The sequence below is a fragment of the Mauremys reevesii genome, linkage group 16 (assembly GCF_016161935.1).
Source record: "Mauremys reevesii isolate NIE-2019 linkage group 16, ASM1616193v1, whole genome shotgun sequence".
Lineage (NCBI taxonomy): Eukaryota > Metazoa > Chordata > Testudines > Geoemydidae > Mauremys > Mauremys reevesii.
In genome coordinates this window covers 43795705-43817775 of record NC_052638.1, presented here as the reverse complement: position 1 = coordinate 43817775, position 22071 = coordinate 43795705, and the positions used below count along the sequence as shown (strand labels likewise).

General features: G+C 60.0%; 1 protein-coding gene across 1 annotated transcript in view; it reads right to left on the bottom strand.

Moving 5' to 3' along the window:
* Positions 1-1306: 1306 nt before the first annotated feature.
* Positions 1307-22071, bottom strand: part of PKD1L3 (polycystin 1 like 3, transient receptor potential channel interacting) — a 42703-nt gene continuing 21938 nt past the window's right edge. The window contains exons 16-32 of the mRNA XM_039503663.1: positions 21656-21802; positions 21340-21542; positions 20774-20970; positions 19578-19758; positions 18113-18296; positions 17802-18036; positions 15604-15703; positions 14414-14557; positions 12890-13075; positions 11514-11793; positions 9840-9973; positions 9379-9500; positions 8781-8941; positions 2904-3114; positions 2359-2460; positions 1754-1885; positions 1307-1532 (exon numbers count right to left, since the gene is read on the bottom strand). Of these exons, the coding sequence (XP_039359597.1) occupies positions 1407-1532; positions 1754-1885; positions 2359-2460; positions 2904-3114; positions 8781-8941; positions 9379-9500; positions 9840-9973; positions 11514-11793; positions 12890-13075; positions 14414-14557; positions 15604-15703; positions 17802-18036; positions 18113-18296; positions 19578-19758; positions 20774-20970; positions 21340-21542; positions 21656-21802 (2845 nt within the window). The 3' untranslated portion in view covers positions 1307-1406. The remainder of the gene's footprint in view (positions 1533-1753; positions 1886-2358; positions 2461-2903; positions 3115-8780; positions 8942-9378; positions 9501-9839; positions 9974-11513; positions 11794-12889; positions 13076-14413; positions 14558-15603; positions 15704-17801; positions 18037-18112; positions 18297-19577; positions 19759-20773; positions 20971-21339; positions 21543-21655; positions 21803-22071) is intronic.

The window sequence follows — 22071 nt, the reverse complement described above, 5'->3', positions numbered from 1 at the left end:
TTCTTAAATATAAGTTCTGCAGCTATTATTCTCTAGTGGTATGGTACCTCCCCAAGCGGAGAGATTTGTTAACAATCCTTTCTACCAGACGTGCCAGTTCTTGTGCCACTTCTTTGGGTATTCTGGGCTGGAGATTATCTGGCACCCATGACTAGAATGCACTAAGCTCTTGAATGTTGCTTCCCTCCATTTCCACACCCTCATTGCCTTTAGCCATCTTGCCTTTGCCCCTATGGTTCGGCTGGCCTGTTATCAGTGAGTTCCCTTTTAGTAGCCCTGTCCCATGAGCTCTGTCTTTAAAAATCTGCCCCCGCCCCGGTGAGGCTTTGTGGGTCTGGAGGAAACGCCTAGGCTGGGGCTGGGTTGAAGACACTGGTGAACATCTGTACGAAGCATGGCCTGTGGGCGTGCTCCAGCCCTGGGCTGCTGTCCCTGCAGGGCTTCCCAGGACAAGAGTAGACGTGAATGAGACAGGCCTGGAACAAGCCCTCTCGGGGTCCTGACACCGTAGCACTGTAGGGGGCCCAGGGAATAAGGCTGCTGCCTCCCCACCCTTTTTAAGGAGTGTGATTGCCCCCAGCCCCCAGGTCAGACACTTTCAGGCCAAGAGCATAAACAACCAGTTGGCTAGAAAGTGATGGATGTAAAACCAACTAGTGTTCCCCGCCAGCACTGCCTGGCCCCTGCTGATGCTCAGGGGCTGGGGATAGGGTACAGCAGCGCTTCGCGGTCTGGGAGATTCAGCCGCTAACAGTCTGTCCGCTGGCCTAGTGCACACCTGAAGTGGAAACATTTGTCACCAGGATATTCCTACGGCTTCCTTAGCAACAGGACTAAGAACTGAGACTTTTCAGTGCGGTCTGGAGGCAGGAAGCTACGGATGGGGGTTGGGTAGGCCCATCGTTGTCTAAAATGGGACTGGTGCTTCCCCAGAGGGCTGGGAAGGGTTATTCAGTTTGGCTGTACGATGCTGTGAACAGCCAGGAACTTTGCAGCTGCTAAATGGTAAATTGACTGTCTCACTAAAGATCAGGAAGTGTAATAGTCAACCAGCTGGGCAAGATGGGGCTTGACCTGCCTGCACCTGTCTGACCTGGGCCTCTCTCTACATCGCCCACAGCCCCTGTTCTCTGGGCGCCAGGTGGATGCTTCTTGTAATAGGGGATCCCAGGCAGAGCTGCTGAGTGGCAGAGCTGAGCTGAGCTTCACGAAGGGGAATCTGGTGACCAGGGTTGTAGGCGTTTAACTTTTACACTATTTATTGGAAATATAACTGTCCTGCTCCTTCATTGCTCCCCCTGGGCCATGCACGGGGAGGGAGCAAACGATTAATCAAGACAACAGCCGAAGTTATGTAGCAGAAACACATCTCTGGGGGATGGAAATGACAGCTGTGGGCTCATGCTTCAGACAGGTCCAGCCTTCTCAGCTGCTCCAGCCAGCCTGGTCAGCTGCAGGGCCTGCTGCTTAATTCCTAACAGGCCTGAGAGCTTTAGGAGCATCACTTCCATCATGGACTCATCCTTGTTTGCCTGGAAAGGAGGGAGGAAAATAAAAAAGGCTAATCCCCAGCTTGTCGGCAGAGCAAGCAGAGGCAGGGCCAAGCGGCAGTCCTCGCTGAACTTGGCTGGGTGCTGGGAGCCAGCTGTGCTGAATGTAAACCTTCTGCCTGCTTCGGAGTAAGGCTGCCTCCTGCCCACCCGCCACAGGCCTGGGGGAGAGCTTGGGCACGGAGCCCGAGATCTGTACCTACCCTGGCAGACGCTCGCTCCTCGCTGAAGGTTGTCAGCAGGCCAGAGACAAAGAGGTTAATGACCACGTACAGCATGGATATGACACTGGTGATGATCAGCAAGCACCCCAAGACTGGGTCTAAGTTGATAACCTAGAAGGCGGCAGCACAGAGCCCAGGATGAAGGGGGCACAAGTACAGAGTCATGCTTCCAGCTGGGCCTCTCCTTAGATACACCCATGTGGAAGCCTGCACAAGCAGCTGCTCCCAGGGCCTTTTACAGAGGCCGTGTTTACCTCTGGGGCACATGCAAATGTTGCCAAACTCTTCCAATCTGCACAAATGTCTGTGCCTGTAGCACATGGCCCTGCGAAGGTGCATGTTCCAGTGGAGGCTGAGCGCTTCCTGGGGAGGGCCGAGCTGCATGCTCTCTCCGTGGGGAGTGTGCACTTGGCAGCAGCCCTGGGTGAGGAAGTGCCTGGTACCAAACCCAGGGTGAGTAACTGCACAGCTCCACCCTCTTGTTTCTCCTGCTACACTTGGATTAGACGGGCAGCAGCAGGTCCTTGATTGCACTGAGCCCTGTTCTGGGGGAAACAAAATGGTACCAGGCTCTGGGCTCTCACCGTGTCATAGTTAAAGATCCCGATCAGGAGCCCAACAATGGTCACAAATGAGCTGAAGAAAGTCTTGTAGTTGGCGATGCTCCAGCCAAGCAGGAGGTTACACTGGTCAGCAATGAAGGAGAAGGACGGTGAGGGAGGGAGGGAGGATGGAAAGGGGAGCGTGCAGTGTGAACATAAGAAAGGCCGTACCGGGTCAGACCAAAGGTCCATCTAGCCCAGTGTCCTGTCTCCAGACAGTGGCCAGTGCCAGGTGCCCCAGAGGGAGTGAACCTAACAGGGACTCACCAAGGGATCCGTCCCGTCGCCCATTCTCAGTTTCTGGCAATCAGAGGCCAGGGACACCAGCCCTGCCCATCCTGGCTAACAGCCACTGATGGCCCTGTGCCCCAGGAACGGAGCTAGTTCTGTTTTGACCTGTTACAGTGGGGAATTCATGGCCCTGCTGCTTCTGCCCAGTGGAACATGCTCTAGCCCCCCTGCTTCTCTGTGTCCCCCCCCCCCCCCCGTGCCACAGGCCCACGCCAGGGCCCCGCAGAGCAACTTACGGCCATGGAGTAGCCCGCCAGCAGCAGCAGCAGCAGCAGCAGGAAGCCCAGCACCTCCTGCCAGGCTCGGCGCAGCGTGCTGCTGATCAGGTGCATTCTGGGGTTGAGGCGCAGCAGGTTCCACAGCTTCCCGGTGGCCAGGGCGACCAGGAAGGCCAGCAGGTAGGTGAGAGCAGAGGCCACTTGCGCTGTCTCGTAGAAACTGACAAACCTGCCCCAAAGAGGAGTGGAGCCCGTCTGCACGTGCCCCTAAGCGCCTCCCAGCATCCCGCAGCCCCTGGCCCACCCAGCAGCAGAGATGGGGCCTCGCAGGCCCAGCACCGGGCTGCGTTCCCCACCCGCCCCGGGGCTGGGTCCTCCGGGAGCAGGTGGCTGCTGACTCGTGGGAAGCAGAGGCGCTGCACAGGTGCAGGGGCTGGGAGTCAGAATACCGGCCCTCTTGTCCTGCTCTGCCGTGGGCCCCGTGAGCTGGCTAAGACGTCTGCCCAGAAGCTAGAGGTGTGGGGTCTCGCCCGGGGCTGAGTATTCGAGCAGAGGGGGAGCTGCAGGCAGCAGCGTGAGTGGGATTGTACTAGGGCAGCGGGCTGCGCACGCCGCTGGGGCTGCATGTCTGGTGTAGCACGCTAGCCTGATGAGCATCAGCGCAGGGACATCCAGCTCCTGTGGGGTGTCCCTCTCAGCGCAGGGGGCCGGGTTGTGGGGAGTTGGGATAGTTCAATACGGAATGGCTGTAAGACGCCGGGAGAATCTCTCGACGGCTCCATGTCTAGTTGGCGGCCGGTATCAAGCAGAGTGCCCCAAGGGTCGGTCCTGGGGCCGGTTTTGTTCAATATCTTCATTAATGATCTGGAGGATGGTGTGGACTGCACCCTCAGCAAGTTTGCAGATGACACTAAACTGGGAGGAGAGGTAGATATGCTGGAGGGTAGGGATAGGATACAGAGGGACCTAGACAAATTAGAGGATTTGGCCAAAAGAAACCTGATGAGGTTCAACAAGGACAAGTGCAGGACTCTGCACTTCGGATGGAAGAATCCCATTCACTGTTACAGACTAGGGATCGAGGGGCTAGGCAGCAGTTCTGCAGAAAAGGACCTAGGGGTTACAGTGGACGAGAAGCTGGATATGAGTCAACAGTGTGCCCTTGTTGCCAAGAAGGCTAATGACATTTTGGGCTGTATAAGTAGGGGCATTGCCAGCAGATCGAGGGACGTGATCATTCCCCTCTATTCGACATTGGTGAGGCCTCGTCTGGAGTACTGTGTCCAGTTTTGGGCCCCACACTACAAGAAGGATGTGGAAAAATTGGAGAGAGTCCAGCGGAGGGCAACAAAAATGATTAGGGGGCTGGAGCACATGACTTATGAGGAGAGGCTAAGGGAACTGGGATTGTTTAGTCTGCAGAAGAGAAGCATGAGGGGTGATTTGATAGCTGCTTTCAACTACTTGAAAGGGGGTTCCAAAGAGGATGGATCTAGACTGTTCTCAGTGGTAGCAGATGACAGAACAAGGAGCAATGCTCTCAAGTTGCAGAGGGGGAGGGTCTAGGTTGGATATTAGGAGACACTATTTCACTAGTAGGGTGGTGAAGCACTGGAATGGGTTACCTAGGGAGGTGGTGGGATCTCCTTGCTTAGAGGTTTTTAAGGTCAGGCTTGACAAAGTGCTGGCTGGGATGATTTAGTTGGGAATTGGTCCTGCTTTCAGCAGGGGGTTGGACTAGATACCTCCTGAGGTCCCTTCCAACCCTGATACCCTATGATTCTATGACTGTAGCAAGCCGTACGCCAAGGCTAGAAGGGACTGTTGTGATGCTAGAGTCTGATGGCCTATACAGCCTGGGCCTGCGGCTTTCCCTCCAGCAATGCCTGCTGGAACCAGACTGTGTCTCCAGTCAGTGATGGGAACTGGCACAGCCCCTGGTAAGATGTTCAAATGGTGAATTCCCTTCTTAAACTTTTACACCTTATTTCCAGTCTGAATGTGTCAGCTTCAACTTCCAGCCGTTGGATCATGTTAGATCTTTGTCTGCTACATTGGCCCTGTTTTCAAAGCTCTGTTCCCCCGTAGAGACTTAGAAACAAATCCAGTCAGCCTTTAACCTTCTCTTTTCTAGCTAAATACACGGAGCTCTTTAAGTCTCTCACTCTAAGGCAGGTTTTCTGATCCTTCACTCATTCTCCTGGCTCCTCTCTGAACCCTCTCCAATTTACCAACACACTGCTTGAACTGGTCACAGTATTCCAGTGCTGACTGCACCACTGCCAAATACAGTGCAGAGGTAAAACAGCCTCCAAGGATTGTATTAGCACTTGTGGCGACAGCTTCACACCAGGAGCTCATGTTCAGACTGCAAGTCTTTTTCAAGTCCCTGCTTCCCAGGGTAGAGTCCCCCATCCGTAGGTGTGGCCTGCGTTCTGTGCTCCTGAGTGTACTACCTTACCTCTGGCATTAGTGAAACACACACAGTTTGCTTGCGCCCAGCCTACCAAGCAATCCAAATAGCTCTGAATCAGTGACCTGTCCTCTTCTTACAGACTCATAGACTTTAAGGTCAGAAGGGACCATTATGATCATCTAGTCTGACCTCCTGCACAACGCAGGCCACAGAATCTCACCTACCCACTCCTGTAACAAACCCCTAGCCTATGTCTGAGTTATTTAAGTCCTCAAATTGTGGTTTGAAGACCTCAAGCTGCAGAGAATCCTCCAGCAAGTGACCCGTGCCCCACGCTGCAGAGGAAGGCGAAAAACCTCCAGGGCCTCTGTCAATCTGCCCTGGAGGAAAATTCCTTCCCAACCCCAAATATGGCGATCAGTTAAACCCTGAGCATGTGGGCAAGACTCACCAGCCAGCACCCAGGAAAGAATTCTCTGTAGTAACTCAGATCCCATCCCATCTAACATCCCATCACAGATCACTGGGCATACTTACCTGTGTGACGTTATTGATATAATCTGGGACCATATAGAACATGGTTGCAACCAAAGTCCTGTAGTGGCACCAAATCTTATGTAAAGAGGGTCATATAAGGGGTCTAAGACCAGGTTATGGGTTGCTGGTTATGCTTATGCTGTCTGGGTGCATGTGTCATTTTGTAGTTGAAGTTATGAGTATTGGCTCTGTACTGTCTGTATTTCAAATCTGTGCTGTGCTTCTGCGAGACACCCCAGACAAGTTGGTGTTAGCTCTGCCTAGCCTGCGTGATGGCCCATTAAGGACCATCAGCTACACAATTGACCCATTGAGAGGAGGCAGATACGCCGTGTAACTCAGCAAAGTGCAGGGACTTGCCCATGTGACTCCAGACTCCATTTTGCTGTGATTTTCCACAGTAAGAACAAAGAGGTTCTTACATCTGGAAGAACCTATAAAAGGCTGATGCCTCATCTCCATCTTGTCTTCAATCCTGCTTCTTACCTCTGGAGGGACTTTGCTACAAACTGAAGCTCTGAACAAAGGACTGACTGACCCATCCCAGCTGGGGATGTACTGTACTCCAGAGACTTGATTTGAACCTGCAGTTTATTCCATCACTGCTACAAGCCTGAACTAAGAACTTTGCCATTACTGTATGTAAGTGATTCCATGTAACCAATTCTAGCTCTCATCTCTACCTTTTTCCTTTTATGAATAAACCTTTAGATTTTAGATTCTAAAGGATTGGCAACAGCGTGATTTGCGGGTAAGATCTGATGTGTATATTGACCTGGGGCTGGGGCTTGGTCCTTTGGGATCAAGGGAACTGTTTTCTTTTATTGGGGTGTTGGTTTTCATAACCATTCATCCCCAGGACGAGTGGGACTGGTGGTGATACTGGGAGACTGGAGTGTCGAAGGAAATTGCTTGTGTGACTTGTGGTTAGCCAGTGGGGTGAGACCAAAGTCCTCTTTGTCTGGCTGGTTTGGTTTGCCTTAGAGGTGGAAAAACCCCAGCCTTGGGCCATAACTGCCCTGTTTAAGCGATTTGTCCTGAATTGGCACTTTCAGTTGGGTCCCGCCAGAACCGCATCGTCACAACCTGCTGATAATCAAAGATCAATTGCCAAATTAATTACCAAGATTAGGCTATCCCATCATACCATCCCCTCCATAAACTTATCAAGCTTAGTCTTGAAGCCAGATATGTCTTTTGCCCCCACTACTCCCCTTGGAAGGCTGTTCCAGAATTTCACTCCTCTAATGGTTAGAAACCTTTGTCTAATTTCAAGTCTAAACTTCCTAGTGTCCAGTTTATATCCATTTGTTCTTGTGTTCACATTGGTACTGAGCTTAAATAATTCCTCTCCCTCCCTAATATTTATCCCTCTGATATATTTATAGAGAGCAATCATATCTCCCCTCAGCCTTCTTTTGGTTAGGCTAAACAAGCCAAGCTCTTTGAGTCTCCTTTCATAAGACAGGTTTTCCATTCCTCGGATCATCCTAGTAGCCCGTCTCTGAACCTGTTCCAGTTTGAATTCATCCTTCTTAAACATGGGAGACCAGAACTGCACAAGTATTCCAGATGAGGTCTCACCGGTGCCTTGTATAACAGTACTAACACCTCCTTATCTTTGCTGGAAATACCTCGCCTGATGCATCCTAAAACTGCATTAACTTTTTTAATGGCCATATCACATTGGCGGTTCATAGTCATCCTGTGATCAATCAATACTCCGAGGTCCTTCTCCTCCTCTGTTACTTCCAACTGATGTGTCCCCAATTATTTACCACTCCCCCAATTTTGTGTCACCTGCAAACTTTATCAGTCAGGCGTTTGTCTTCTTCCAGGCCACTGATAAAAATATTAAATAGTATTGGGCCAAGACCACTGAAGGAGCTCCCAGGAACACTCTTGCTCAGGGGGGAGTCCCCTTCACAGTTACATTTGAGAGCTGTCAGGTAAAGAGTGTCTCATCCATTTACTGTCTGCCATGTTGATTGCGCATCACTCTAGCTTTTGAATAACACTGTCCTGCAGCACCATGTCAAAGTCTTCACAGACCCTATTACGTCAGCATCATGAATTACCTTTATCAACCAAACCTATAGTGTTGTCCAAAAAGAAAAGCTAGTTTGACAGGCTCCGTCCTCCATCAACTCCTGCTTCTGCAAAGCATGTTCTCTGCTCCTTCTCCCCAGGCTGAGGCGGCAGAGACACTGGGGGATTATGGGATGGTCCCTGCAGCCCTGCTTGCCTGGTAAGATGGCCTCAGCGTGGGGAGAGATGCAGCTGGAGGCCTGCTCTGAGCTGTCCTGGTGCCCCATTTTCACAGCTCCAGGGCAGAATATGGGGCAAATTCCAGTTGAAACTCATTCAGAAATGATTTCAGTAGCCTCCATCACCCACCTCTGTCCATAGGTGCTGGAAATAGGGGTGGTGCAGCACCCGTGGCTGGAAGTGGTTTCCATTACATGCAGAGTTTACAGTTCTCAGCACCCCCACTATACACATTGTTCTAACATCCCTGTTTCTGTCTTCGAGGGGGAGAGAGAGCAGAGTCTCTCAGCCAGTCAGGCCTTGCCTGGCTGCCCCATAGCTACTCACATGAAAACATGGCTTCTTTGCAAGGCGTCTGACTGGCCAAAGGGTGAGAGGGGGATGAGACCTCCCAGAGGTGAGGCCTCCACTGTTAGGTTAGAGCACGTGCCCTGCAGCAAAGGGCAAGCGGCTGCATTGTGCCAGGCCAGCTGCTCAGGGGCCTGCCGCCCAACCAAGCCCTACTCAGCGGAAGCCAAACTCCTTTCTTGCGGGACCAGTAAGTTCAGGGGCAGGCTCTGGGTATGGAAGAGACTTGTCTGGCTTTGTGCTAGACATGACAGCATGTCTGCCCGGCAGGAGCTCCTGGCCCCACCCTGCTCTCTGGGCCTTGCTCCCTGCCCCCACTGGCTCACCTGCTCCGGTCCTGGTGATATTTCTCCATCACACTCTTCTGCAGGAGATGGCACTTGATGTACACCCCAAATGCTGCCAGGCTGATGAGAATTATGCTTATGTCCAGCACGTTTCTCTGGCTGCTGAAGTATCTCCACTTCTGCTGCTTCAGCCGCCGCCCCTGGACACAGGGGACGTGGTCAGGGAGTGCTCTGTGAATCCCTTACTCAGCTGGTGCGAAGGCCCAGGGTGAGAGGCTCCGCTCAGCGCAGAGCGAGAGGCCAGGCTCGGGCAGGGCCTGAGAGGGGGAGTGGGCAGCCGGCAGAGCGCGCTAACGTCGCTGCGGAGTGGGAGCACTAGGCCCAGCTCAGGGGCTGGACACGGGCCTGTCGGGACGCAGCGGGCGGGCCAGTGGCCGTGTTTGTGCTGGGAGGACCGCGGGGCGGGGAGGGTCCCCCGGAGTGAAATTAAATGCTGTGCGCTCACTACCAGGGACATGCCACCTCCTTGGAGCAAGGCCAGAGGGGCTGGTGAGAGCAGGAAGGCGCACGCCAGCCGGCCCTGCAGACGTCCTCCTGCCCCGCCCCGCCCCGCCCCGCCCCGCCCTGCCCGGCTCACCTGCACCCAGGTGTAGAAGAGCAGCAGCAGGAGGTAGGTGCCTTGTGCGCAGGTCAGCTGGGTCAAGCCGCTGCTGCTGTAGAGGCGGATGCTCTGCAGCTCCGCAGAGGGGAGGAAGGCACCTGAGAAGGACAGAGGCAGCGGGAGAGGAGAGCACTCGGCTCTGGAAATCACCTCCTTCCCCTGAATCCCTTGGAGCAGCCCAGCCCCAAGCCTGCTGCCTGGACAGAGGGAGCTGGGCCCTGGGCGGGGCCCATGGGCAGGACAGCGCCGGCAGGGGCTGGCTCCTGTTTCTCCTAACTGGTGTCCACTAGCTGTGCCAACTGGACCCTCTGCCAGCGGGAATTGACCCTGCCCTGGCTGCCGAGGGAGGCACCCGCCGCCAGGCTCGGCTGCTGGAGGAGCTGGGTGCTCTCCTGGGGCGTGGGCTGCCAGGCCTGGCTCGCTGTGGGGCCACCTACCTGTCCCGGGGGTCTCCAGGAGCAGGGTGACCACACAGAAGAGGTTCACATTGGCGTTGTAGACTGTGAACTCCACGAAGATGGCGCAGCTGCATCCATCCAGCCACTGGCTCCGCTCCAGGTACTGCAGGACACTGCAGGGGTGGGGGGGCTGTTAGAGAGAGAGGCTGGGATGGCAGAACAGTGCCCAGGAGAGCAGCCAGCCTGGAACCAGGCCTGGAAAGAGCAGCAGGCCAGGAGCACCGGGGCAGGGGCTAACGGCCAGTGATTCACCACTGATCCCCTCTGCACTGGGGGCCTGCTCCTCCGCCAAGGGGCCGTGTCCCCCACCAGGCCCCTGGGCCTGCTCAACCGCCATGGGGCCGTCCCCCGCTCGGTCGCCATGGGGCCGTACCCCCCGAACCGGAGCCCCGGGCCTTCTTGGCTGCCAGGAGGCTGTTCCCCACACCGGACCCCCGGGCCTGCTCAGCCACCATGGGGCCGTCCCCCCCCGACCAGAGCCCCGGGCCCGCTCAGCCGCCATGGGGCCGTTCCCCCCCGACCGGAGCCCCGGGCCCGCTCAGCCGCCATGGGGCCGTCCCCCCTTGACCGGAGCCCCGGGCCCGCTCAGCCACCATGGGGCTGTCCCCCCTTGACCGGAGCCCCGGGCCCCCTCAGCCGCCATGGGGCCGTTCCCCCCCCCGACCGGCGCCCCGGGCCCGCGCAGCCCCCAGGGGGCCGCCCCCGACCGGAGCCCTGGGCCCGCCAGCCGCCATGGGGCCGTTTCCCCGACCGGAGCCCGGGCCCGCTCAGCCGCCATGGGGCCGCCCCTGACCGGAGCCCTGGGCCCGCTCAGCCGCCATGGGGCCGTTCCCCCCCCCGACCGGAGCCCCTGGCCCGCTCAGCCGCCAGGGGGCCGACCCCCCTTGACCGGAGCCCTGGGCCCGCTCAGCGGCCATGGGGCCGTCCCACCCCGACCGGAGCCCCGGGCCCGCTCAGCCGCCATGGGGCCGTCCCCCCTTGACCGGAGCCCTGGGCCCGCTCAGCTGCCATGGGGCCGTCCCACCCCGACCGGAGCCCGGGCCCGCCAGCTGCCATGGGGCCGTCCCACCCCGACCGGAGCCCCGGGCCCGCTCAGCTGCCATGGGGCCGTCCCACCCCGACCGGAGCCCCGGGCCCGCTCAGCTGCCATGGGGCCGTCCCACCCCGACCGGAGCCCCGGGCCCGCTCAGCTGCCATGGGGCCGTCCCCCCTTGACCGGAGCCCCGGGCCCGCTCAGCTGCCATGGGGCCGTCCCCCCTTGACCGGAGCCCCGGGCCCGCTCAGCTGCCATGGGGCCGTCCCCCCCACCAGAGCCCCAGGGCCGTCCCCCGACCAGGAGTTCCAGAGCCCTGAAATGCTCCCCACGCTGCCATTCTTTACAGCCCCCTGCCGCTACCATGTCCCTGGTGCCTGAGGCCCGGGCTGGCTGCTTGGCACAGCACAGGGCTGCACAGGGGGATTGCAGGGCAGGCCCAGCACCCTGCCAGCCTGGAGAACAGTTCGCTGAGTGTCTGTCCCCACAGCAGGAGGCTGCAGGGATGGCAAAGCGGAGCCAAGCCAGCTGCTTCAATTCTCACGGGCGGCGCAGAGGGCATGGGGGTGCAAGGGGCAGGCAGCTTGGAGGCGTGTGACCCACGTGGGCTCTGCCCCCACCTGTGTGCATGGCTGGAGTTGGTTCCCAGGTGTGCCAGGTAGCCTCCTCCCGGGTAGAGGGACAGCTGCCCCCACACGGGGTATTCCCCCAGGCTCTCTGCGCCGTGCTTCACCCAGATGCTATCCAGTGCCCCCCTGCTCTGGCCAGGGGGACCCCAGCCAGCCCCATGGCCCCCTGTGTCCTGCTGGCGGCAGGAGCAGAGCTGGTGCTGTGGCTGGGGACGGAGCTGCCGCAGTCGCATGCTGCCGAGGAGGAGGGCGTTTCCGTCTGAGATGAACCCTGCGGCACAAGGCGAAGGTGCCATGGAAAAGGTCTCTGATGAGTACAAGGCGCAGGGGCCTGGAGTGGCTGCTGCAGGCAGGGGGGGTGCTGGGACACTGTGCCCCACTGCCTGCCACGGGCCCCATCATCTGAGTCACCCAGGCAGCCCCCCACCCTCAGAGCCTGTGCTGCACGTGCATCGTTCCAGAAAAACGGGGTGGGTGTAAAGTTGCATCAGCCTAGCGCTAGGGTTACTACCTTTGAACTGAAAACTAATCAGCCCCCCTGCCACAAGGCAACTCCGCAGCCATTTACAGTATCCAGCAAGGTAACGTGTCGCGAACCTTGCACAGCTCCTCATGCACGCGTGCCTCAAGCCCTCTTGCACGCGCGGCACTGGTGTGGTGGTGGCAGACAGCTGCTGTATTTTCAATAGCTCTGATCTGTTATGGCTTAAACTGGGAAGTGGGAACACTGCAGCATCTTGAGCTGGACACAGAAACTTTCCCCATTCGCTACCTCCGTGTATTGTGATGATAATGCAAAGCTTTAGACCCAGGTAAAACCGCGGCAGATTAAATGAGTTTTCTGGCAACTGGCAAATACATAAAAAAACGGCCAGGCCAGTCAAATCCCAGTGGGGTGGGAACCCTCCCTCCAGCCCAGTGTTGTTTAATCTTCTATCATTGCAGACCCCTGAAAACCTAGGCCTGGGGCCACGGCCCCCTTTGGAAATCAGAGCTGGTCCGTGGAGCCCCGGCTGAAAGCCGCTGCTCTAGAACGCCTCAAAGTGGAAACCCCAATGGAGCCTGCAGAGCCCTGAAGAGTCCGGGGGCAAACGGTGCCCGGCTATGCTGCTCTCTGGGAGCCCAGCCCCAGGGGCCTCACTGCCAATGCCAGGGCAGGCCTGCAGAGGTGAGCAGCAGCGGATGCACCACCCTGGGGGGCAATGATGAGGAGCAGCCCCTCCCCCCAGCCACGCCCTCGCTCTTCCACACCAAGTTCTATTGTCCCGGGGGGCGAGGCGCTCCCTGCTCCCCGCTCTACCCATGTCTGCGTACGCCCCGAGGGCAGACCAGGCCCTGGTGGGTCCCTGTGGCATGGGGGCTCTCACCTGGGTGTGGCCCGTCAAGGCTGGGCAGGAGCGTGCCGTGGGCCCAGCCATAGAAGTCCCCCAGGCCGCGGATGCGGTAGAAGTTGGGTGTGATGCTCTTGCGAATGGCCTCATTGAAGTACAGCTCGTGGGGGCTCCGCTCCGTGTAGCACACGACCATCAGTGAGGCCAGGAGAACGAGTTGCACTGCCGGGCAGACAGAGGATGGCCGCTCGCAGCCTGCCCAGGCAGGGCCGTCCTTAGGATTTATGGGGCCCTACACCGGCGCCTCAGCTCTGTGAATACAGCCCCTGCCTTCTGCCTAGGAAGGAGACTGCAGCACACGCTGGCTGTGCGGGAGCCGACCTGCTCTGACCCGCTGTCCCGGTCACAGCCACGGACGCCGTGGGTGGGTGCTCCCACAGGGAAAACTGAGTGGGTGCAGCGCACCCACCGGCACCAAGCTCCCCCCTCTCTGTCCCCCTCCCTCTGTGCCTCTCCTGCATTGGCAGCCCCGTGCTTACTAACGCCTCCCGCTCCCTCCTAGCGCTTCCGGAGCGCCGCAAACAGCTGATTTGCGGTGTTCAAGCCCCGGGAGGGAGGGGCACGCTCGGGGGAGGAGTCGGGGAAGAGGAGATGTGGGGGTGGAGCAGGGGTGGTAAGAGGCGGGGTGGGGGCTTGGGGAAAGGGGTGGAGTAGAGGTGGAGGAATCAAGCACCCCCCAGGAAGATGAGAAGTCAGCGCCTATGGTCCTGGTGATGCAGCCGCGTATGCTGTGCATACGTCTGGCGTAGGCCTGCTGGCATAAAGCAGGCGCGTTCGCTGGGGTGACGGGCACCTCCAGAGCCCGCAGAGGCGTGCCACCCAGGGCCGCCCAGAGGTGGGGGCAAGTGGGGCAATTTGCCCCGGGCCCCGCAGGGCCCCCACAAAAGGTTTTTGGGGCCCCTGGAGCAGGGTCCTTCACTTGCTATGGGGGCCCCGGAAAACTCTCGTGGGGCCCGGGCCCCCAGAGCTTCTTCCGGGACCTGTCGCCGAAGTGCCGGGTCTTTGGCGGTAATTCGGCGGTGGGGGGCCCCCGCCGCGGGTCTTCGGGGCACTTCGGCGGCGAGTCCCAGAGCGGAAGGACCCCCCGCTGCCGAAGACCGCAGGCCCCCTGAATCCTCTGGGCGGCCCTGGTGCCAGCCCCACTGCCTTTAGCGTCCTGGTGGCAGCCTGCCCTAGACCCAGCCCCCATGGGCCCTGGGCTCTGTCCTCCCATGGTTCCAGCCCTGTCAGACGTGGCCCAGTCCTGCCAGCAGGCTAATTGGGGCACCCCCCAGCCCAGCCCCTAATCTGCACCTCTCCGACCCAGCTGGCTCCCTTTCCCACGCACCATGTGTCTAATGGGAGCTTGTGCGGGGCCCCTCGGCTCTACCAACAATGCCATGGGATGAGGTGAGGTGGGGGCAAAGAGCCTGCAGGAGCTGCCATCTCACTGCCCCACGGCACTGGCTGCTGCAGCCTCTCGCCCTTGCTGGGGCCTGGGCAGCGCCAGCCCAGCCCTACCTACGATCTCTCCCAGCTGTGTGTACAGCTTCTTCTTCTTCCAGGTCCTCTCCCTTCGAGGGGGCGCTGGTCTTGGGCATGGGGGGTGGTAGACGGGGTCATTCCAGTCTCTTGTCCCAGGCAGCTCCAAGTAGGGGCACCTGGCTGCAGAAAGAGGTGTCAGGGCTGCACCGCTGGCAGCGGCCCCGAGGGCCTGCCATGGGATGCCCTCCCTGGTGGCTGGGTGGAGCGGCCTCGCCCCATAACGCTCCTGGACACAGGCTGGCGAGAGGCTCAGTAACCACGGCGAGCAAAGGCTGAGCCAATGGCGAGCCTGGGCCTGCAATGTTACCAGCAGGAGCCAAGGGACAGGTATTGGCACCACACCCAGTGCCTAGCTAACAGCCTGCCAAGGGAGGGGGGAATCACTGAGCTCACAAGGCTTCAGTGACGTCTGGTGGGGAACATGACTCTGATGAGGGCACCCTCTGGGGCCAGAGCCCGCAGTGTACAAACATCACACACAATCAGATTTAAAATGGATGGAAGGAAACGTGTTTTGCTCACTACTGCCCAGGCCTGTGGAACTCTCTGCCACAGGATATTAAGGCAGCCAGCTCAGTAAGGCTCCAGTTGAGTCAGAAGATTCTCTTCCTTCATGCCCAGGGAGCAGTAGTACCAGCTGGTGCATTCTGGGGCACTTATACCTCTATGAGCCCCAAGTGCTGGGCAGGGCCAGCTTGTGGTACCATCAGCCTGTCCTGCTCGGGCAGCTGCTGTTCAGGGGTGTGACACGAGTGTGGGTCCTGCCCCACTGAAGGGCTCTGCAGAGTGCCTGAGACACAGCCTGGCATGTCTGCCAAGTGCTCTGACTGGCTGCACCTGAACACGGACCAGCCAACTTTGCTCTGCGGCAGCTGGGCTCCATTTCGGGCCAGCCCGCGGCACCGTCCAAGCCTCACAGGGGATGCAGCCCTGCAAGAGTCCAGCTTTGTGGCGCTGCAGACCCTGCTGCAGACACTAGGGTGCCCCTGCCCAGCCCCGTGGGCCATGCAGCGCCTCCTGCCCTGGGTAGCTGGCTCAGGGTTTGCGATGCAAATGGGTCAGAGTTAGCCAGGCCTTGGCGCGGCTGCTGGGCCGCAATGTGCTTTGCCAGAGCCCTGACCCATTGCTGCCATCAGCTGGAGTGTCTGGCTAGCTCCTGCACTCACCCAGGAGAGCCAGGATCCTCTGCAGCTGCTGCTCCTTCCCCTTGTCCTGCCAGAGCATCCTCTTCAGCACCAGTGAGAAGAGCAGGGTGAGCCCAGCCACCTGTGGGGAGAGGCACAGGCTGTCAGCGCTGGCGCCTCCCCCGGGGGATCCCATGGGGGGGGGGGGTGACGCGTTCCTGGATCCCGGGGGCACCAGCGCAAGGGCATGGTGGGCGAACGGGGCCCACAACTTCACCTAATCGCCAGTGCCACTGCCCAGGTCACACAAGGGCGCAGTAGCCTGCGCCACCTGCTAGCGGGAGAAGCTACACAAGGGCGACAGAGACTGGCGGTTTCCCTGCGAGCCGCAAAGGCTGCGTCATGCAGGGCTGGTAACCAGGAGGTGGGCCAAGCTTGGGCTCCCCGGAAGTGGGGCTAATTGGTGGCCAGCACCATAAGGGGAATGCCCATCACCTCTCTTGAGGTAATTAAAGAAAGAGCCTTGGAGGAAACCAGCGGCTACTGGAGCAGCTTCGCCAGCCTGGCTGCTACCTCACCCTCTCCTGGGACCCTGGGTTTTCATCATCCTGCTCCTGAGAGAGGTCCTGGCCGGTGAGCAGGACCCAGAGAACAGCACCACCTGCACCGGCTGAATCCCGAACGCCAGCAGGGCTGGGCTGGCTTTCACCGGCTCAGAGGTTACTGGACTATAAACGAACCCGTCGTTACCATTACTGGGTGCTGTGGGGCTGCCGCACCCCCTGGCTTGACATGGTTTCCATCACATACGGGGTTACGGTTGGTTCAATGGCTCTCAGCGCCCCCCCGTACACATTGTTCTAGCCCCCCTGGATACAAGCCACCAGAGCTCTTGTACCTCTGAGAACAGTGACTCTTTCGGGGGCTGAGGTTGCTGGGAACTGACTGTAGGGGACAGAGTGTATCTTGCTGAAGTTAAGTTTAGTCTTCAAAGTGTATTTTCACTTTTGTTGGTCGCCCTTGTGAGCGTTACCCCTTGTGCCTGCACCACGGGAAACCCTCTCACATCTGCACTGAATACGCTGGTTTGACCTGCTCTCTGAACCAGCCCCCATGCTCTGACTCAGCTAAGAGACAGTTGACGCCAGTTGAGAACAAGCTGCTGGGAGGAGAGACGTGTTCCTAAATCCCATGTGTGCAGGTGAGTATGGGTGACACGTTCCCACATCGCAGGGGGGGTGACGCGTTCCTGGATCCCGGGGGGAGGGTGTATGGAGGGGTGGCGTGTTCCCAGATCCTGGGGGTTGGGCGTGAGATGTGTTCCTGGATCCCATGGAGGGGGGGTGATGCGTTCCCAGATCCTGGGGGTGGGGGTGTTGGAGGGGGTGGCGAGTTCACAGATCCTGGGGGGTTGAGTGTGATTTGCGTTCCTGGATCTTGAGGGGCGGGGGGGGGGGGCATGCATTCTCAGATCACATGACGCAGTTGAGACATTCCCAGCTCCCAGGACAGGGGAGCGTCAGACTCTGAACTCTAGAGGTCTGGCTGGATGCGTCTGGCTGTCAGGTGCTGTAGCTCACACACCCTGTATCTCAGCCATCTCACCTGTACCCTGGTGCCAGACATGCTGATACTGCCTGTGGCTGTAATCTGCCTTCTGGCGGATGCTCCTTCCACTACCAGCCATGGAGCCTCCAGCACCTGGGGGCTGAATTTCCTCTCTGGGCCAGTGCAGCTCCAGGCCTCAGCGAGTCACCCCATGCACAGTGGGGATGGACTGGGTCTCATTGCTGTGTGCTTCTCCCTCCAATGCCACTGATGTGCAGCCACCTCTGGGCTGGAACATGGATGTTTTTTAACAGCAACATGACAGCAGATTAAGCTAGGAAGTGAGGTAGGATTCTGGATCCAATCACAAATGTGGAGGGAACTGCAGGCGGCCGGTAGGATTCCCTGGGCTGGGATGCTGATTGTGCCATGCCTGTGATTGTGCTGTGGCTGTGCCGGGCCCGTGGCTGTGCCGGGCCCGTGGCTGTGCCGGGCCTGTGGCTGTGCCGAGCCTGTGGCTATGCCGGGCCCGTGGCTGTGCTGGGCCTGTGGCTGTGCTGGGCCCGTGGCTGTGCCGGGCCTGTAGCTATGCCAGGCCCATAGTTATGCAGGGCCTGTGGCTGGGCTGGGCCCGTGGCTGGGCCATGGCTCTCACCCAGTTCTCTCCGGGGCTCCCGCGCTGAGCTCTTTACCTTCAGTGGCTGCATTATGAAGATGTTCTGGAGGAGAGAGAGCAGCATGGAGACGACCCAGCTGGTGGCTCTCTGCCTGTCCAGCTGCAGGCTGAGGAGGACGGTGAAGTAGGCTGAGGCCAGGCTGGTGGCAGCCACGGTGACCCAGCAGATGAACAGAGCCTCTCGCGGGAGCCGGCAGGGGATGGTGGCCTTCTGCCCTCGGGGCTCCGAGATGGGGAAGCTCCTCCCGCCCCTGGAACAAGGGGGGCGGTTAGGCTGAGTCGCGCTCTGGGCAGCTGAGGGAGAGCAGCAGGCTGGCGCGTGGCTACCTGGCCAGTCCAGGCTCCTGGCACGGGCCTGGCTGCTCCAGCTGCTCCAGCAGGCTCTGCAGCCGGCCGGCTGCCTGGAGGTAGTCGTGGGGATTGCAGAGCTTGCTCAGGTCCAGGGCTTGGAGCTGGGCCGGCAGCGGCCCCAGCACGTGGCTCAGGTGGCTGCTGAGATGGTGATAACTCTCTGAAAGAGCAGGTGCAGCAGTATTAGTCCTGTCGCCCCAGGCCAGCCCCCCGTGCTCACAGCGCCCATCACAGGGCACACAGCTCCCAGGCAGAGCCTGCCCCGAACCCGGGAGCCCCCTGGGGTGAGAGGGCTCATGGCTACAATCCCGCCCCAGGCCTCTGTGCCCTGCTGCACACAGGCGATGACGGTTCCCGGCCTGCCAGGGGCTGGGACAGATTTGGAGCTGGTCTGAGACAATCTCGACTCCTCTTTGTTGGCCTGGTTTCAGGGCTGTCTGCCATGCACTGGAGGGGGTCTGCGGTGCAAGCACACGGGGAGGCACCAGGGTGTGAGCGCACTAGGGGGGGTCTATGGCGTGAGTGCACTGGGGGGGGGTTGTGGCGCGAGCACACTGGGGGGCACCGGGGTGCGAGCGCATGGGGGGGGGGGTCTGTGGTGCAAGTGCACTGGGCGACCGGGGGAGTGGGAGCGCACAGGGGGGTCTGCGGTGTGAGTGCACAGGGGGGTTGCGGTGCGAGTGCACGGTGGGGTCTGTGGTGCAAGCACACTGGGTGAGCGCCGTGGGCTGGCAGGAAGCACAGGCAAGAAAGCAGAGAATGGCAAACCCTGGGGGGGGGGGGCAAGCCCCTGCTGCTAGCTTGGGGGGGGGTTGCCTCCCCTCCAGCCAACCTACAAACGGGTTTTGATCAGAGCAGGAAGCCCCCCCCACACACACACACTAAGGGCTAGATCTGGCCTGTTCTCGGGAGACGGGGGAGCCCCGCTGGGGACCGTGAAGAAGCTCGTCCTGCCCATCGGGGATGGTGAACAGCTGGGTGAGACACAGGGTTGTCGGCTGCTGGGTTTAGAACTCGGCTCTAATTGCTTTGTTCCTACTGCTAAAATCCTCCGTGCTGTGGTGTCAGCCAGCTGGCCCGTCCCTGTCCCCCACCACCCCAGGCTCCCCCAGGGATGAGCCACAGGTGGGACCTGCTGGGTCCATGGGGCTACAGCCCAGCGCCCGGCCTAAGAGAATCACATGGTTCCACACCGGGAGAGGCCTGGCACCTGAGGGGCGCACTCAGAGAGAGGGCAGAGGTGCCATGGGCCTGTGGGCAGATGCAGCCCCCCAGCACCCCTGCTCTGGGCCGGGTCCTGGGCCTGTGGCACACAGGAGACAGCAGGCTTGGCAGTGGCATGGCCGGCTCCCGGGGGCTGCTGGTAGGATGGCTCCCACCCCCATTGGCCCAGGCAGGCGGAGCGGGGTGGCTCCCAGGAGCAGGCCGTTGGTGTCTGTACCGTTAACCAGGCAGGGCTCCGCTGGCTCCACACCCCTGCGGCTGGCGCTCCGCAGGTGAGAGCCCACAAGGCAGCAGAGGCTACGCACTAGCTCAGGGACACTGTCCGTCTCCTGGGGCAGAGCCTCGGGCTCTAGGCAGAGCTTGGTCCTGGACAGAAACCCCACTGTCGCCTTCAGCTCCTGGATGGGGACAAACACCAGGGACATGGCTGGCCCTGCCCAGCACCACAGCCTCAGGCCTGGGCGCACATGCTCTGTGGGGGCAGGGCTGGTCCATATCCAATCACCGAGGGCCCAAGGAGCAGGGCCAGGCCGGGCCGGGTGGCAGGAGGTTGCCAGGAGCCAGGGGAGCTGTGAGTCCTGAGCTGTTCCTGGCTCGCAGCGGTCCTGATCCTGAAGCTCCCCCCAGCCTGCAGCTGCCCCCAGGCCAGACGGAGCATTTTGCCATATTGTGTCCCTCATCCCATGCTCTGTGGGACCAGGAAGAGACGATGTGACCAAGTGGGGCTGTTCTTAATGTTTCCTCTGAATACTGTGTGGGTGCCTCAGTTTCCCCAAGGCATTTCTTAAGTCTCCAGTGTGCATAAATTACCGACATTTTGTATCCTAGCTACAAATGGCTGGGGCCCTTCCCCCCCTTGCAAGGGGATGCTAAAGGTGAACAGAGAGATCAGGTGACCTCCTGGCCTGGGAAAGACAAAGGCCAGAAAGGAGGGGCTGGGGGGGGGTTCAGTTTGGAGCTGGCTGGGGACGGAGTGACGGCAGACGGGGTTGTCTGGCTCACTGGGCCCCAGAATGGACCTGGCCGAGGGGTCCCGTTCTCTGTACCTACAAGCTCTGGTTCAGACCGTGTTCCTGTCATCTAATGAACCTCTGTGTTACTGGCTGGCTGAGAGTCACGTCTGACTGCGAAGTGGGGGGGCAGGACCCTGTGGCCCCCCAGGACCCCGCCTGGGTGGGTTCGCTGTGGGAAGCGCACGGAGGGGCAGAGGATGCTGAATGCTCCAAAGTCAGACCCAGGAAATGAAGCCATGGGAGCTTCTTGCCCTGGAGACAGTCTGCTCCGAGGGAGAGGAGGCTCCCCAAAGTCCTGACTGGCTTGGTGGGGAGCAGCTCCAGAGCAGCGCCCGGGGACTCCGTGACAGACTCCCACCCCCTCACTGGGCCGGAAAGGAGCCCCTTGCTCTGCACTCACCTGCGTGATGCGCTTGAGGGGGGACGCCTCCCGGGGGGGTGCAGAGGCCCGCGGGAGCCGGATGCCTGTGGGGGGCAGCGGCAGTTCCTGCGGTGGGACCAGCTGGAAGATTTGCCCAACGACCAGGTTTATAGGGAGCAGGATGAGCGCAGTCTGCACGCTGGTAACAAGCTCCTGCCAGGTGAGCAGGACACGCCCTGCTGCAGGGAGAGACGGCCGTTAGGCCAGCATGGGGCACGCGGGACTGCGCAGCGCAGGGAGAAACCGAGGCACCCGCCAGGGCGTTGGCAGCTGTTCTGGGGGGCCACAGGGGCGTGGCCCTGAGTGGAACCCCCCCCACCCTCACCTTCCAGTCCAACCCTTTGGAGCAGAGCACAGGGGGGTGGGGTCCATGCTGCCCTGAGGCACCTGGCACCCGCAGGGCATGCCGGACAGCTGAGTCTTAGAGTGCCCTGGCCTGGAGCAGGCAGGTGCCCTGAGCCTCCAGGCAGGAATGGGGTTTGCACAACCTGTGTGGGACTGGAGATGCAGGAGTGGGAGCCCTGGCGGGGGGATCCCCGGCTCACCTGGCTGCCGGGCTGCCTGGTTGCCAGCCTGCGGCGGGTCTCTCCAGAACATGATGTTGATGACCATGGTGCAGAGCAGGAGGGTCAGGCAGCAGGCCAGGCGCTGGAGCCGTGTGAAGGGGTCCCAGGGGCAGTGGGTCAGCACCGACAGCCACAGGTGGTCGTGTGTCACCTTCTCCACAAGCGCCGAGCAGAACAGATGCCTGAGAGAAGGGGGGTGCCAGGCAGTCAGAGGCCACCTGCCCCGCCCAGCCCGGCCCAGCGCCGGCCTGCTTTGGCTGTGGCTGCCCCCAGCGGTGGGCTCTGGGGTGCTTACCTGGAGGAGAGTAGCTCGCTCCTGGAGGCTGCTGGGAAGATCTGATCGAGCTGGCAGTCACCCAGGTCCGCAGCCAGCCAGGCGCTGCAGAGGAAATGCCACTTCCTCCTGGCTGTCACGTCGCTGACCACCACCTGCCTCACGTACCTGGGGAGCAGGCAGTGGCTCACCTGCTGCCTGTTCATGCAGCCCCAGCCCCAGGGGGACACACTCCAGGGGTTTCCCCTCCCCTGACAACAGGAGCTGGTGCCCCCTCCCTCACCCCCTGGTATCCACTGCCCTTCCCCAAGGCAGCACCTTTCCCTTGAGGGGAACCCTCCTCCCTGCGCCCTGGCACCCTCTGTCCTTCCCCCAAGGAGCACCCTCCCTGCCCCCGGGCAGCACCCTTCCCCTTGCATGTCCACAGGGGCGCTGGG